The sequence below is a fragment of the Penicillium soppii genome (assembly GCF_028829465.1).
Source record: "Penicillium soppii strain IBT 18220 chromosome Unknown utg000006l, whole genome shotgun sequence".
NCBI classification, from domain to species: Eukaryota; Fungi; Ascomycota; class Eurotiomycetes; order Eurotiales; family Aspergillaceae; genus Penicillium; species Penicillium soppii.
In genome coordinates, this window is record NW_026643236.1 from 273,989 (window position 1) to 290,552 (window position 16,564).

At 46.9% G+C, this 16,564-nt stretch overlaps 4 protein-coding genes across 4 annotated transcripts; 3 read left to right on the forward strand and 1 right to left on the reverse strand.

Moving 5' to 3' along the window:
* Positions 1 to 1,041: 1,041 nt before the first annotated feature.
* On the forward strand, positions 1,042 to 3,680 carry N7529_007467 (uncharacterized protein; the record flags this gene model as incomplete). Its single annotated transcript, XM_057242994.1, has 5 exons — positions 1,042 to 1,782; positions 1,867 to 2,286; positions 2,344 to 2,406; positions 2,481 to 2,792; positions 2,856 to 3,680. The coding sequence occupies 5 exons, from the start codon at positions 1,042 to 1,044 to the stop codon at positions 3,678 to 3,680; spliced, it is 2,361 nt and encodes a 786-aa protein (XP_057094532.1).
* A 2,068-nt stretch (positions 3,681 to 5,748) lies between these two features.
* N7529_007468 (DUF2461 domain-containing protein) lies at positions 5,749 to 8,235 on the forward strand (the record flags this gene model as incomplete). The annotated part of the gene is made up of 7 exons (XM_057242995.1): positions 5,749 to 6,304; positions 6,353 to 6,468; positions 6,528 to 6,581; positions 6,687 to 6,706; positions 6,758 to 6,828; positions 6,953 to 7,155; positions 7,840 to 8,235. The coding sequence occupies 7 exons, from the start codon at positions 5,749 to 5,751 to the stop codon at positions 8,233 to 8,235; spliced, it is 1,416 nt and encodes a 471-aa protein (XP_057094533.1).
* Positions 8,236 to 8,943: 708 nt separating this feature from the next.
* Positions 8,944 to 9,257, reverse strand: N7529_007469 (uncharacterized protein; the record flags this gene model as incomplete). Its single annotated transcript, XM_057242996.1, has 2 exons — positions 8,944 to 9,125; positions 9,197 to 9,257. The coding sequence occupies 2 exons, from the start codon at positions 9,255 to 9,257 to the stop codon at positions 8,944 to 8,946; spliced, it is 243 nt and encodes an 80-aa protein (XP_057094534.1).
* Positions 9,258 to 13,546: 4,289 nt separating this feature from the next.
* On the forward strand, positions 13,547 to 14,979 carry N7529_007470 (Zn(II)2Cys6 transcription factor domain-containing protein; the record flags this gene model as incomplete). The annotated part of the gene is made up of 4 exons (XM_057242997.1): positions 13,547 to 13,642; positions 13,700 to 14,032; positions 14,089 to 14,427; positions 14,494 to 14,979. The coding sequence occupies 4 exons, from the start codon at positions 13,547 to 13,549 to the stop codon at positions 14,977 to 14,979; spliced, it is 1,254 nt and encodes a 417-aa protein (XP_057094535.1).
* Between the last annotated feature and the right edge of the window lie 1,585 nt (positions 14,980 to 16,564).

Consider the following 16,564-nt stretch of genomic DNA (forward strand, 5'->3'; position numbering starts at 1 on the left):
GCTAGTGTAGCGTGGTGCATTCAAAACCCCAGTCATATTCCAGCCTAATAAACGAAAGCACCATACTTCACCCCCATCCTTTGAATTGTCAGAATGCGAAGTAGAAAGATCGGTCATTTCTCCGACAGCCGGGTCTTCACGTCTAAGAGATCACCATTTCATTTCCACGCACTACAGACATCAGATAAGTAGAATGGGCTTCTATATAGGCCTACATATCTGCAATGGAGTCATCAAAATCAACTCAAATTCATTTACAATATAAGGGATTATAACAAACAGAACACACACAAGTTAGTATAGAGAATGGAGTAAAAGATATGTGCAGTAAGATAGGTAGACGAGTGCGTGGCCATAACAACGATCAGTGCGTGGTCATTTTTACTCCCAGGGGAAAAAACAATTTATACGTGACCCTCGCCGCAAAGAGGTGCGTGTCGTTGAAACGGTACACACTCATCAAAACTTCGCTCCACCAAGTCCATACTTCACAACCTTACGGCGAAAACGATTTTTTGAATAATTTTATGTTGTAATGCACTTTCCCAGATACATTTTGATAAATATACTATCTTCATAGAATCTGTTTTTATAAAGACAAGAAACATCTAGGGCTAGATGCTCACTATGTAAGGTCTCGCAACTATAACTAGCGCTTTTGAAAATTGCAACCAAATCAAATCATTAGCTATAATACTCGTTGAATATTTGTCATTCTCGCCACGCAATTTTAGTTGAAGGCATTCGAATATAGAGCCCTTGTTGCAATTCGCTTTGATTTAAAAATATCTAAATTACCGTTCTATTATAAGTTGTGGAGTGAGGTCAACATTGACGCTCCCATATATTAGGGATGTAGAATCTTGAAAAGTAGCCCTAATAAGTCAGTCAAACTTCAAAACTTGGGGTACCTTCTAAGGGCGACGCACTTTTAGACAAGTTTTGGTCTTCTCACAATCCATCTCTCCTACATATTCTTCGGGCGACGCACCTCCGCAATTCCCACCACCGCTGCTCAATATCATAACCGCTTGATCCAAAATGGTCTCTGGTGTCTTGCATGACAACTTAGCCCATTACTTTGCCTGCCGTGAAGTATTTCATAGCATGGGTTTAGTTTTCGGTCCTGCTGCAGGCACATTCGATCGTGGATACAGTGAGTGTTATCTTGATTTTTGGGGATATGAGCCTGGAGATGGTCTTAACCTGAGGGATGGGATTAACCTGAAAGATGATCCTAACCTGGGGTGTTTTGTCCCATTGCTTGCTCCATACCGATCTCGTTCTTTGAGTTCTCTCTCTTCTTTTGATTACTCCTTTCCAAATTCCATACCTGCTTTATCTTCTCCAACAAACCCTGCAACCTCACCTACTTCAGACTCTTCGAGCTCGTCGTCTGATTCCTCATCTGCAACACTTCGTCCAAGTCCTCACTCTCCTACCTCGTTCTCACATTCTGACTCTTCGAGCTCATCATCGGGCTCAACATCTGCAACCATTCCTCCAACTCCTCTTGGATACTTGCAGGCTAGGTATCAAGAGCTTGACTCCTGTGCTCAGGAGGTCTACGAAAAGATCGTTGAAGTATTTCTGAAGTCTGTTGCCATCCACGGTGACATGGCCTGGCCTCTGAATGGGACCTCCTCCCTGGCGGAAGATACCATCGCTGCCCGGTTGAAAGACACCAAAATCGATGATCTGCTTCAGACTAGTGCACTGCCTATTGCCAGTGTCGTTGGCCTCCATGTTCCTGCCCGCAGTGGTGTTATGATGATCTCAAACGTGAGTACCATGTCACTTCCGTTCAACTCTTGCTTCAATTGTTGCTTTGTTTGACAAACTTTGACTAACAGGATTGTTACTCAGATCCCGTACACTGTCACTCGCCCGGAGATTGCCGCATTTCTCGGACGATCCGCTCGCACCCTGCCTCCTAGCCAGGGATCTCCTATTCATATCATCATGGAGCGATCCACTGGCAAGACCATGGATTGCTTTGTCGAACTTGAAACTGAAAAGGATGCCAAGGATACCGTGGATCGTATCAACAATCGAAGTTATGACTTGGGCAGTTCTCCACGCATCGGCAACCGTCACGTCGATGTGGAGTTGAGTAGCCCGGCGAAAATGATGAAAGCAATCTTTCCTCTGGCCAAGTGCATCGCGTGGGTTGAGGGAAAGCCCGTTCGACTCGAAAACAAAGATTCATGGTCGACTGGTTTCGACGGTTTCCTTACTGATGAGGAGCTGTTTTGTCTACTCCGTCATGCTGAGCAGCCTCATCGTGTAAGTTTCACTTCTCTCACAGCCATCTTGACATGCATGATAACTAATACTTCACAGAGTGCATTTGCCAGCAAGGTTCCCCAGCGCTGCTATGAATCTTTTATCACCACTATCTTGAAGGTAAGTGGTTCATATTCTATCCATTCATGTTTGTATATTTGTATCTTGCTTACACGTTTTCTCTTGCTTCATAGTTCCCGTGGCACGCACCAAATTTGTACACTGTTTATCACCGCAACAAGCTTTTCCTCACTATGAAGGCCATGATTCAGACTCTTGTCGGTCGCATCAAGAACAAGAACACTGTCGGCCTGGACCTGCGACTTTTGCAGGAGTTGGTCCAAACTGGAATCGGCTGCCCTGGATTCAATCCTCGCATGAAATGGAGCTTTGCTCATTTGTCTAAGGAACAGCCTATTATCGATAGCTTGGATCAGGGTTATTGCCTCTACTTCCCATTTGACACCCTGAACTATGTTCCTGGCCACACCTCACTCGATGTTCAGGTATGAAAGTGTTGAGAGTCTGGGCTCTTGAATGGATACTAACACGTCTTCTGATTTCTCCAGTACTATGCTTTTATCATGTCTCATGGCTGTGCTTCTATCCCCAACGCGGACGGACTGATGAATCAGCACGGACACCCTGATATCTTGCGGGTTTATGGAATGAACTTCTTTGAGTGGAATGAAGAGGTCGCCAAGCGCATGATATTCACGGATGCCAACATCTATGAGGCCCGCCTCTTCCGTGAATTTTTGATCACTGGATTTCAGCGTATGCGTGGAAGGCAGACAAGCACCTCCACCATTGGAACTGCTCCATCTACACCCCCAAGCCCGGATGACGATGATGCCTCCAGTGAGCGTACTGTGGTAAACGTGTTCCACCCGGCTAGGGGTAACAGGGTCCTTCCAGTGACTCCCACTCGAGAGGATACCCGTGCAACTTCCTACCCTGACTTTGCTCGCAACTGGACCTTCCCCATGGGACCCTCTGTCAGGTTTGAGCATACTGACAGTACTGACACAGTTGTGCCGGAAACTCCTACTCGCCTCCCAGCAACCGAGCGTATCCAGCCCTACCGTCCTCCTCACGCCCGCAATGCCGCAAGCGGAGGTAATGCTCGCAATCAGCGGGGATACCAACGTCGTCGAGATGAGCTTTCCTCTGGCTCGGCTATGAACATGCCGCCGCCAACTTACTACGCTCCGCATGCCACCGCGCAGAGCGTTCGCTCGTCTTCGGATCCCGATCCTTTCGGTGGGGCTCGCCCCATGGCTCTCATCAGCCACCGATCCAACTCTGATGCACACCGTGCTAATTCCCATGTCCGCAGCTCAATCTTCAGTCGGATCCAGGGTTCCCGCGGATCTGGTGCTGGCAGGAAGTAAGCGAATGATGGACGCCACACAAAAAGATCTGTCACACATGAAGCTCCTCATTCGAGGAACACTCTGGGGCGGATCAACAACACGGTAACGGTTTCGGTCTCTCCTTTGATTTTTTTCTCCTTGATATTATGGAATCCCGGGTTTTCCTGCTAGATGTATGGAGACATCTATCGGCTGACATTTGAAAAAATCTTTGTCTCCACCGCGATCATGTAGCTCGAGCTGCCGACATGATGGACGTTTGCTTTTTTTTATTCTTATCATCATCATTCTTAGTTACGACTCCGTACCCTCGGTGGGGATCTACACTTCGGAGTGAATCATTCTTATAGTTTTTTTGCTGCATTTTGTATTGAAATTTCTTTTGCTTTCGTGTCACTTGGCTATCAAGTTTGCATCACTATTGCCTTGGCCAACAGATACCGAGGCCAGTAGGAACCGGGAACGGTGCCAGGATTGAGGGTTGCACTAGCTAGCTTTGAGTATTTGCGTTTGCACTGCGTCCGCGTTCTTTTCCCTTTGTTTTTCATTTTCATTCCGTAAATCCCTTTCAAGTTGGCGATGTTTGTTTATTCTGTAGAATCTGCTTTTTGGAAATCTTTCTCTCACTTTTGCGGGAAGGACACATAGGTTGCTCGTTGCCTTTTGGATCCGAACCGTGTTGCCTTTCTTCTTACAAAATCCCTCTGTCCCCTTCGGCATTCTTCTTCCCTGTTCAACTTGGCCTTTCACTGCTGATGATTGATTATGATCTAGATCTCGATTTATGATTTGATTTAAGCAGCGCCATCACAGACGACCGGCATCGATGACTTGCGTACCACGCAAGGCCTACATTGGAAAAAGGATTTCGTTCATGCGAAGTTTTATACTGATGCGTCAGATCAAATCATCTGCTTTGCGGGAATAAAGATGAGCAACCTCTTTGAAACAAGCAGGTTGCATATGGGTGAGACTTTATCACTCTGGTTTCTGATTTCCTGGATGGGCCTTGGCTGGTTACATTTAGTGTCGAGGATGCATCTTTGGTGCTCAACCGAGCCCATTCGAGCATTTCCAAACTAGGGCGACTGCGTTCCATTGATATGCATTGAGGAAGACTATACCCGTCACACTATGGGCGACTAGGCTACATACACATAGAGTGATTGGAGCGATTGCGAGCCCGAGGCAATGCTGACAGTTTTTGGTACAGAGTAGGCAGCACACACCAGTCAAAAGAACCGCTTGAATGCATTAAGAGGCTGATACTCCCGCAAACCAATCTGCTGTTCAGGGCATGGTCTCTGACGCACTCGAACAACTTGCTATGACTCAGAACCGCTCGAAGCAGGTGCATTTAACTTTGCGGGGTGTCATACCGGGCTTGAACTTGAACGGAGGTTCATGAGAGGTGTAAGCATGAGCAATGTACCCATGGAAGACTATGACCAGGACTCTCTTCCAGTGCATACCGAAACCTATTACTCGTGGTGCGAATACCGACTTCCATATTTTCCTCCACGGGCGTGTAGATGGCATAACGGCCTGATTGATTCGTACGATCTAACTAACCCTCCTCCTCCCGTCGTGACCAACCAGACTTCCGCGATCTGTCTCGGGCGCACTTATGTTGATGGATAATGAATGTATACTATAGGATAGCAAGATACAAGCGAGCAGCCTCATATAACTATCGGGTTCTATGTATAACAAACAATTTCTACATGTAGATTACCTACATATATACATATATATGTAAGGAATTGGCTGTTTGCCCTGACCAAATAATAAGTTGCGGCGCCTTAGACACTTGCAAATGTTCTGGAAAAAGCAAGCGAAAAAAACAAGGTAAGGGTAAGTAAAAGCGGGCCATTTATTACCGGTTTTTAAAAGGCATGCGGGCCCCTTGAGTATTTCGTTCTTTTTCTACCTTTGAAGCCACCTAGATCTCGTCTTATTGGACTTATTAAGCTGATTTTACTTGGCTTTGTTTTTGATATTCAATCTGCGTCAAATTCCGAATCCTAGGCAAATCTTACATAGAAAAAAATCAAAGGTATCTAGAATCGCTTCAATTCAAACATCAATGGCTCGACGATCGTCTGGGCCTGCCGCGTCTCCCCAAGCGCTTGTGGCGTCAAAGCGACGCGCTTCAGCCAGACTGTCAGCCTCCGAACCGGAGGTCAAACGGGTCAAGTCCAACGCCGATCTGAGCCAAGTGAAGTCCACCACCAGCAAGAGCAAGTACTTCGAATCGGAAGATTCCGAGCCTGAGTCGGAGTCTGATGAGTCTGTGGGAGCATCATCCGAGTCCGCCTACGAAGAAGCGAAAGACGAGTCGTCCTCAGCCGAGGAAGCGGAGCTGGAAGAACCCTCCGACAGCGAAGAGGACACCAAAAAGAAAACCAGCGCACGAGGCAAGCAGCGACAGAGTACCGGGGGTGGAACCGATGCCCTGAGGGGCAAAGAGCTCTGGCGCGAAGGCGCCAAGTTGGACTTGAAACCTGGGCAGGAAGTCATCATCGCGAAGCCTAAGGCGCGGGAGGCGGGGAAGACCCCGTACCAGGATGAGACGCTGCACCCCAACACCAGGCTATTTTTGATCGATCTGGCTGATAACAATGACCGCCAATGGCTGAAAGGTGAGTGTAGCTCAACGCGATTAGCGAGTGGCTGGCTGACCTTCGCAGCGCACGATCCGGATTACCGCGCGGCAAAGAAGGACTTTGAGACGTTCGTCGACACCCTCACGCCGAAGATTGCAAGTGTCGATGCTACTGTCCCCGAACTTCCTGTCAAGGACCTGGTAGGCTGACCATGCTTATTTTGATCTTTGTTTGTGACACACGCTCATTGGCGCCTCAGGTGTTTCGCATACATAGGGACGTTCGATTCAGCAAGAACCCGCTTCCATATAAGGTATGCTAGTATTCCCCCGGGTCACTGTCCTGCGTTCGCTCGTGTGACGGATGCCGTGGCACTGTGGTTCTCATTAGCAGTGTCATTGCTAACACGAGCGTGTAGACACATTTCTCTGCGGCTTGGTAAGTATCACTGGTCAGTTGTGCGGCGATCATTCGCTGAACTTTGCCCAGGTCCCGGACTGGTAAGAAGGGACCGTACGCGGCGTACTATGTCCACTTCCAACCTGGCTCTTGTTTTGTTGGTATGTTGTACTCATGCTGTTTCCTTCTCGTCATCACCATTGTTCTCATCAATACCCTCGCCGTCTTGCTTTTCTCCTGTGTTGATCAGGTCACCCACCCCGGCTAACACCACGGTGTGTACAGGCTGCGGGCTCTGGAACCCAGAGGCGGAGCCCCTTGCATTACTCCGAGAGGAGATCGATGAGAACTCAGCCGGCTTGAAGGAAGTCCTTCGGGCACCGAAGATGCGCCGCGAGTTTCTGAAAGGAGCTTCCGACGATGATGATGCAGTTGTGGATGCCTTCACGCATCACAACAGGGAGTCTGCTTTAAAGACCAAGCCCAAGGTGAGAGGCTTTTTGTGTTTTCTACCTCCTTCCATTCTAGTTGAGTCCGAAGTCCATCGACAGACTCAACCATCCCCCCTTTTTTGTGATTGTAGTTCAATTGTATCGCCATTATTTATGGACTGGGACGCGGAGGGTCAGGAGTGCCAGGTTCGTCTTCGGAGTCGCGTCCATCGTCCGACCGGGGCTCAGAGAAAGGGGATTTACTTCGTCTCACCGACGAGTAGAATCGTCAGGTCTTAATGATGGCATTGACCAAAAACCAAGACCAAATCTGACCACGAGACTGGAATGGAACGTTGAGCGCGCACCCATAGCTAAAGCCAAGAGGCGGGAAGATAATCTGGCACATGGCTGAGAGAACTCAATACTCCACCAAACATTGCCAAATCTCCCCAAATTTCATCCTTCCTTTCAAATGCCTTGTTGAATCGTCAAAGAAAGAGGTTGGAACACGGGAGTCACGGGAGAGGCCCGTGACTCGGAACCAGAAAAAAAACCTTCTTTACCTTTACTCGATTCGACAATCAGAGAAAAGGAGAAAAAGGGTGTCGAAAGTGGTTTCTTGGTTTTTTGGTTTATTCTCACGCCGTCGAGTTTGGTTCCATGGTTCACATCTACGCCAGGCTCCACGCTGATCCATGGGAAAAACAGCACCAACGCTGACAAACATTATTATTCTAGGGTTACGAGGCCGACAATCAGAACATCAAATTGCTTCGTCTACGCAGCTTCACTATAGGAAAGCCTGTTTCTGATGAAGAGCTTACTGGTGATGATGCCCAGGAGAACATCACAGCCTTAATTGAGATCATGGAGCCGTTTGTGAGTATTGATTTCCCGGATTCCCCCCTCTTGACTAGCCCTGTTTTCCCTTCGAAGCTAGCCTCTTTGGCGGTGTTAGCCGTCCTTTTTACCCACCGAATCAGCGCTTGGAGACGCCTAGCCGGTACTCTCTTTTTATTTGTGGCTTTGACAGGAGCATGGGCAAGGGACAAACATGAAGATCTTCTTGATTTGCTTGCCTTACTTGCCTCACTTGCATTGCTGACTGCTGACCGCTTCTCGTCTCTTGGATAGGTGACGTACCTCAACAGCGTAGTGATGCCCGATCAGTGACATGATTGGGAAAGCCACCCGCGTCTATTGGAACTTGACGGGAGGGGGGAGATCAATCTGTTCGTTTTGACCTTTTGGCGATGTGCGTGGTAATGAGAGTTGTTTGTATTTTTCTTACCAGTCGAATTTCCTATTTTATTTTTATTTTTATTTCGATTTTGATTTCACTCTTCACGGGCTCGGGTCTTTTGTCTCTCTCCGTTGGGGCATTGGGATCATTTCCACTTGAAACCGAGATCCCCCACCGCAACGCCTCCTGCACACGGCTTCTTTGGTCAATCTCCGCCGCGTTTCCTTCTGCTACTGCAGACCTAAAACTGCATTGGCGTGGGGCCAAACAACGAGACTTTTGACACTTACTTTGCACTTACTCTGCATTCACATCACCTCTAGCTGCTGCAATGCTGCACACTGCCTCGTTCTGAGTTGAGCAAGGGTCCAAATTGAGACATCACTGCCTCTTTTCCCCCTCAACATGGCACACATAACCAGTTTTAGACACCTCCACACGATCCTGTTATCCGTGCCAATACCGACAGCCCAATCGCCGTAAGCCCCTCTTCCACGCAATATATCATTTACCCTTTTTACCACCCTCAACCCAACATTCCCCCAAAAAATCCCCAGACGAGTTTTGTAATATGCAAGCAGATAGCAGAATTTTTTAAATCAAAACATCAAGCCATCACTGACGCGCATGATATCGCCACCGCAAGCGCCCGCGTTCGGCCCGTTGTCGGGCATGCCCGCTAGGCTGATCTTGAGACTGTAGCCAATGTGGATGGGCCCGGGCATATTACTCCGCTGTGTGTCCCAGAGTTTGGTCTTCTGAAAATAAGCACCTTCCTGGTCTGGAATGGACTCTATTTATTTGCCTGGTTGTGTAATGGGTATTGTTTTTGGTTCCTCGGGTTTTGTGTACATTGCGGAGTTTCGGGCTTGGCCCAGATGCAGTCTACCTTAATATACTTTGTAGTGGTCATGTTGGGCTGGTAGTGGGTGTTTTGTTTTGATCCATTTCGCACTTTAGGGCCAATTTGTAATTGGATCATTTCATCGTACAATGGTCGTGATAAACAGCGGTCTGTATGTGTTCGATGGTGGTGGGTATGTCAGTATGGTTCCAAGGTCCTTCACCTGTATCAGGATCACTAGCCCTAGTATAGCATCGGTAACTGGGCCCCGAAGGGCTATGTTTTATAGGATTTACGAACAACTGTTTATCAATGTAAACGTTTTCAATTATCTGATCTGATGTGGATTATAGCAAGTACTGGGAAATGAACTTTCTAATCGGTGGGGCCCGAAATGTTTTATTTTTCCTGAAGGCTCCACGATATAATCAATCTAACTTGCAAGTTCGGGAAATAACATCTAGAATTGCATGTTTAAGTAATAAGTTGGTGAGAATCATCGTTTCGTCATGGGAGATACATCAGGGAGGTGGCCATATATCAGTTGCTCATAGACAGATAGAACATATGTTTATGAATGGTAGAGGCAAGGCACAAGAATCCACTATCACTTTTCAAAAGCATACGGCTTGGGTGCATGTCTTAATAACTTTTTTGGAATAGTTCATCGGCGATTTCAAACAATATGAACCGACCCTCGATGAGCCGCATTGAATCAGAGGATAGTCGACAAATAAATTTTTATTGGCTTACAGCCAATCATCTCACTCCCGAGGATCAATGTAAGCATCAGAGTATGCGAGGAGCAATTCTTCCAAATTCATCAAGGTTTGATTAATTGGAAGGCCGTAGTCATTTAGGTTCGTGATACCGATACCCTAGCACGCATAGATGCAGATCCCAACCGATTATTAATCTCACTAAATGGCACCTAGGTTGTTCGACATGTGGAAAGTCAAAATCAAGCCAAAATGAGTAGAAGGTAAGGGAAAAAGCAAAACACAGATCCGTTAAGCCTCAGATCAATCCAAAGTGTCAAAGTCACTAGCTTCACGCACGATCCCGACCAACCACTTGGCGAGCAGCATCCAAAAAAAAGCAAGTTGAGATCGACTCGCTTTCGCTCCCGAATGGCGCTCGAATAAAGTTGGAAGGTCCAGCATGCATGGTAGTCACAGACTAGGGTCACACAGTGTGACGAGGCATAGAGATGGAGACCACCAATCAGATATGATCACTAGGCGAAGCATATAGTAAATGCATACACTTTCAGAGGGAGTCAAACAACAATATGCAAGAAAGTTCATCAAGGCTCGGTTAATTATAACTAATTGATCTTAATTTTTTCGCATATACTTTTTTTTTCATCAGGTAGTCATCAGGCATCTCTCATCACACGACCTGCATCAAGTTCGTGTACACCGACTAAAAAAATACTGCCTCGTTTCGGCTTGATGCAGAAAAACCCTTGCCACGTCAGATTTCTAGCACAGACCCTAGCCCTTTTTTTTCCCTTCTTCTTCTTCTCGATGTTTTTTAATTATTTAATTATCTACTTCCATATTGGCTCATATGGTGTTCCCGTGACCGTGAAGGCATGCGGGCTGCGCCTATTAGTGCCCGACCCGTCCCCATCCCTGCTGATAGACGCGCTCCCGTGTGGGTAAAGGAGGGGTTTGTGTGGCTAATAAAATTGAAACCAAGAATGAAACCAGCAAATGAAAAAATTTACATCCATTACAAAATTTTTATAATAATAGTACTAAAATAAAAATAAAATAAATATGGAAAACTGATGGAACGTCGCAGCCTGCAAAAAGGCCCGGTCGGGGACTAGGTCCCCGAGCGTTAGGTCTTCATATGTATTCTTCATATTCTGACAATACAAGGTAAATTAAAAAACGCTCAGTCCTTCGAGCCCTAGTTTTGAGAACGTTAGCGCGACCCCAGGACAAACGGCATCGAGTGGCTAGGAGCTTTGGAACGGGTGGGTCATGGTAGAGATTCCGGAGAGTTAGACGCTAAGAGTGGAAGGACAGAGCTGAACAGGCCACGCCAGAAAGTGGGGAACGGAAAGATGCGGACGGCAATGCACTCGATTGGGTTCGAAAAACGTGGCCTGAAGTGTACTCCATTGTTACTCCGTATTACCTGCAAAGGATTATACGAAAACGGAAATGACACCTTCCATTAATCTTTATGGTAAATTGTATATTCTATATAATATCTCCACTTGGAATCTCCAACCTCTATTAACAGTAAATATGAAGTGTAAAATAGTATAAAAGACTGAAATTTTCAAAATATAATACTTAGGTATCTCTGCCAGATGGCACACATGCATAGATCGCGGCGGGAAGGCCGGAGCGGCCCGTGAGACGAGTACCCCGAAACCTGATTGATTAATCCTATGCAATAGTGTACTGTAATAATACTTGATATGATATCCAATAGTATTTTATATTTTGATATATTTTAGTGCGCTTTTTTTTACAAATCTATATTAACTATTCGGCTACAATTGTACGAATCTCATCCGGGATTGGCGGTGACGGGCGTACATACGCTAAATGCCCCCCCCGTACAACGTGGTTGTGGCTCTAGGACAAGGAACCCGCCCCCTGTCAGCGCAACGCTAATGCAGGTTACCTTGGCTGATGATGGGCTTTCCGGATCCAGTGCTACAGCCCTGGGAACTTAGGGTACTCCACCCCTTCTCTCATTCTGCTTGTCTTTTTTTTCTTTTGTATTGCTCTACTCTTCAACTTTGGTTCTATTTCGGTCATATGGGAAAGGAAAGGATCCGCCGTTACCAGAATTTGGACAGACTTCGCACCAGACTTCCACAATTTAACTAGAGCAAATTTATGGATTCTCGTTTCGTATTGAAGAGTGGCGAGTGGTCCAGCTGAACCCCACTCCTTCAGCTGAAGTCTGATCGCCACACTTTCACCGCTTGAATTTTTTCTTGATAGTACATTGTACATGCAGTAGTTCCATGTACTTTGATAGACTAGGTAGTCCATGAAAAAGAGCGGGAATGAGTACATTTCTAGCAGTACTTTGTAATAGTGATTGCATCTAACAATGTGAGAAACTTGAATTGAAAACCAAATAATAAAATTATTCCCTTGATAACAACGATAATAACGATAACAATAATCAAAAACTAAGGATGATGATAATAATAATAATAATAATAATAATAATAATAAAATGCATGTAAAACAAAGCCCGATATGCATGGGAATGTGTCGCCCCGACCCGAGCCCATCGCCATGGAAAATAATCCTGGTTCCGCGGGGCCGGTTGCGGTTGTGCGACTACGGTCCGAGGCGGTCGTTCGTCCATGGACGGTTACGCAACAAGGGTCACTCGGAGGAATTGACGTGCATGGCAGGGTTGATCCATGCAATCTAAGAGGTCACCTGCCACATTGTTGATGATGTCAAAAAAAAGATATTGAATCAAGGTGAGTCTGCTAAAATTCTCTATACTACTACTGTTATTCCCATATCCCACCCCCACTATACCTTTGATAGAAGTAAATATAATAGTGGAAAAATGGCTAAATTTATTTTCGGGCGCTACTAAATTAGTTTTAAAAATTAGAAAAGAAAGAGAAAAAAGGGAAGGAAGAGACAGTAGCGGTATTCGGGTTCACAACAGCCGAAATCTGGTACTCTAAATTAGCATCCATGGTTCAAGTGAATGTTTCCCTGGTTTTAGTGAAGTATTATGACGAGAACGTAAAGTTAGTAATTATGACCAAAAGGTAATATAACTGAAAATCAAAATCAAATTCGAAATTCCACGATATGTCCACAGGTTAAGGTATGTGTATACGTCTTGTAATGGTAATCCCCCCTCCATGTCTATGGGTCACTGGCGCCGCTTTAGCCCGCGCTGCCCGGGCTCCACCCCGTTCTCTAAAAATTCACCTTCTTTTCCAATCACAAAATTACCCTTTTTTTTTATTTCTTTTATAATTTTTCAACTCGATCTGACAGAGCTTCTTTTCTTCTCTTTTCTTCTTATCGTGGGGTTTTTTTTTCTTTCTCTTTTCTCTCTTTTTACATTGCTCACGTCATAATCACCGAGGCTCTCTCTGATATTTCTTTTTTTCTTTCTATTTTACAACCTTTTTTTTTCTTTTCTTTTCTTTTCTTGTCGTCCCTTTTTACCTTGTTGCTTCTTCCTTAGTTCCCTTTAGTTTCTTTCGTATTTCCTTTTTGTGCTTCCCCTGCGTGAACTGCGCGCTATGCTCACTTTGTTGTTGGATTCCCCCTTTCAATAAATCGACGTCACATCCCTGTATTTTTTTTTTATTTCTTTGACTCATCTCGTCTTACGCAACAATGTCGGGTCCAAACGATCACGACAGTCGAGGTGATCCAAGTCGCCAGGATCATACTCGTCCTTGGAACGCCCCGGAGGATCAGGCTGCTTATCCTGTACGTGAGATGTCAGCTGGGGTTTCGCTCTTGTCCGGTTATTGATAGCTTTTATAGTATCCTCCAACTTCCTATCCTCCTCCACCTGATCAGGATCGCGCCTACCAATATCCTCCTCATTCACAGTACGCGTCTCCGCATTATCCCCCTCCTCCACAGTATCCGCAAACGCAATACCCCCCGGCTCAGCCGTATCCGCCTTCTGGATACCAGCACCAGAGCATGAACGCCATTCACGGAGCGCAAGATCCTTACCGGCTTCCTCCTCCACCGGGGCCATATCGCGCAGATGCGTATGGACACCCTCCAGCAGCACAAGGGGGACCTTACCAAGCAGCAGCTCCAAGACAGCGAACGGCCATTGCGTGCCGATACTGTCGACGCCGGAAGGTACGGGAAAGGACTCCCCTCCTATGGGAGTAACCGCGCTAATTTTAACTTACTAGATCCGGTGTTCGGGATTTGATACCTCCGCAGATGGACGGTGCAGCAACTGTGTCCGATTTAGCCAAGACTGCATGTTTACTCCGGTATCTTCACAAACCCAAGCATTCGTACCGGCCCACACCGCCTACCCTCATTTACGACCTGGACAAAATGGACCAGGACCTGGTCGCGGTGGACCACCAGTCCTGTACGGTGCTCATGGACAACCACTACCTCCTCAGCAGCAGCCGCAAGGCCCCGAAACCACCCTGCCGCCGCCCCAAGGGATGTACTATCAGAACGGACGCCCTCCCATGGATGGTGCCCCGCCGCCCCTTGCATCAGGCATGCCCGATCCGGTAAGGCGACCATTCCCGCTCGGATGCAATAGAGAGAGAGGTCTGATCTAATGTTATGATGTCCAGAGACACCGACGAGGCTCCAATTCGGGATTTGAGTACCCTGATCCGACCAATCTGGCTCCTGTCACGCCCGCCGGGTCCGCTCCCGGATACCAGACTCACACCACTCCGAGCCCTTACGCATATCCCCCTCCGCCTGCGCTCGATCGACGCACCTCGCCGCCCTCGGCTTATAACTATGATACCCGCCATTCCTCCTCGCCTCACGGATCACCCTATCCCCCCATGCAGCCCCACCAGGCTCCCATGACACCTCACCAGGGAAGCGTGCCTCCAGTTCAGGGAGCACCCCCTCCACAGGGTGGATCGATTGCGCAGAGTAGTACTCCGCAGCCAGGGGGTGTCACACCGCCTCCCACGTCCACACCCGGTGGCTCGCAAAGAGGTGGATTGAATGTGCGCGACATGCTCAACCCAGGGGATTCCCAAGGCCGATCCAGCACCGATAGCGACATGCTCAACGCGCTCAACCGCCGTGGCCCGCAATAATGATTCGCTACTATATCAACCTAGTTTTCTAGGACAGCACGAAGAATGCGGTGGATGAAGGAGTATCAAAGCGCGGAATGGGCCGTGTGCTGGCCACACGGTCCGAGAGCCATGTGTCGAGGGTTGGAATTTTAAGGACAATCTGAGGTTTCGTCGGACCGTTGTGGGACCCGACTTCGAAAGAATCTTGGATCGGTGGGGACCTAAGCCTGCCCAAGGGAAGGGACTGCAAGGGGAAATAATCAAATCACATTCCAGACGAGCACCCCAGCCTGGATCAAGACAACTTACCCGATCCGTTATGAGACAACAAAACGCGAACCCACGAGCTTCACGAGCACGAACTTGATACCGAGATTTCCAGCCTTAATGGGCTCTGGTTTATCGGCATACGAATTTCTATACTTTTTCTTCTTTTTCTTCTTCTTCTTATTATGCGTCTTCATCGATTTCGATGAAAATCAACCGCAGACTCAAATCTTGAGTCTGTGTGCAGAGGTTGGCTTGGTGTGATTTCCAGTTTTGCAGTCATCTCGCCTTTCGAATCTCTCATTCTAGAGGTCTGAGAAGTCGGCTTTTCTGGGTTTATGCCAACCCATCCCCTGCAGCTGTCATCTCCGTGGCGTACAATCCAACCACGGTGTGATCTTTTCCGCATTGTTATTTGAATCTCTCGGGTGGCTATCTGAATCTTTTTCGCTTTCTTTTGCAAATCGTCTCGTTTTCACTCATCGCGTTTCTGCACTGCTGTCGGCTTTTTGTCTCTGCGTTCTATCATCATTTCATTATTTACATCACCGGGAAGGCATTCGTCTATTTACTATATCTCTTTCGAGGATACGCGAACTAAAAGACGGGGTCGGCTCTGTCATCTTTCCCCTCGATTACCGTTACCGTTGGAACTGTTCTGGTTTTGCTTTTTGTTGCTATTTTGCCGTTTCGACTGTCTTTTAATTATTCGAATGTCTGCTTATACTTATATCCGGGAGGTTGTCTGATCACTCTTTCTGCTATTGAATTATTGCCGCATTCGTGCACCTTATGTCTTCCTTGTTCCTTATCCTATCTCCTATCCTATCCTATATATTAAGGACTCGGATCTCTGAGCACTTTCTGATGAAATTCTACTGCTACTGCGAGTTCCAGTCATTCTTCAACCTTGGAAAATCTACTCAATTCTTATGCGAGATCTCTACTTCGGGATGATTTTCCTAGGTCAATATGTTGTTTTCCCTTGCTTCCTTAATCTCGGAGTGGAGTCCTCGAGCGCTGCATTGGACGACGGACCAGAGGCTCTCTGCGAGGGGGCAGTCTTGGCATATTTGAGCTGAAGGATTGCATTTGCATACATGACGCACCTGCATACATAGTCGGTATTCTGTAATTTTTGTAATTTACTCTGAGCATCTTGCGTCTACTGCAACAGACGCAGCCGCGTGAACTGGGGAAATACCTTAAACGGCTTACACGTGACTAGCCCTAACATGACGAGGAAAAGGCGGTATTCTACTTTGCTTAGGCGTCAACGCGAGTCACGGTATGTTTTTAAGGTGACTGAGTACAAGGCTGATATGGAATGAATGAT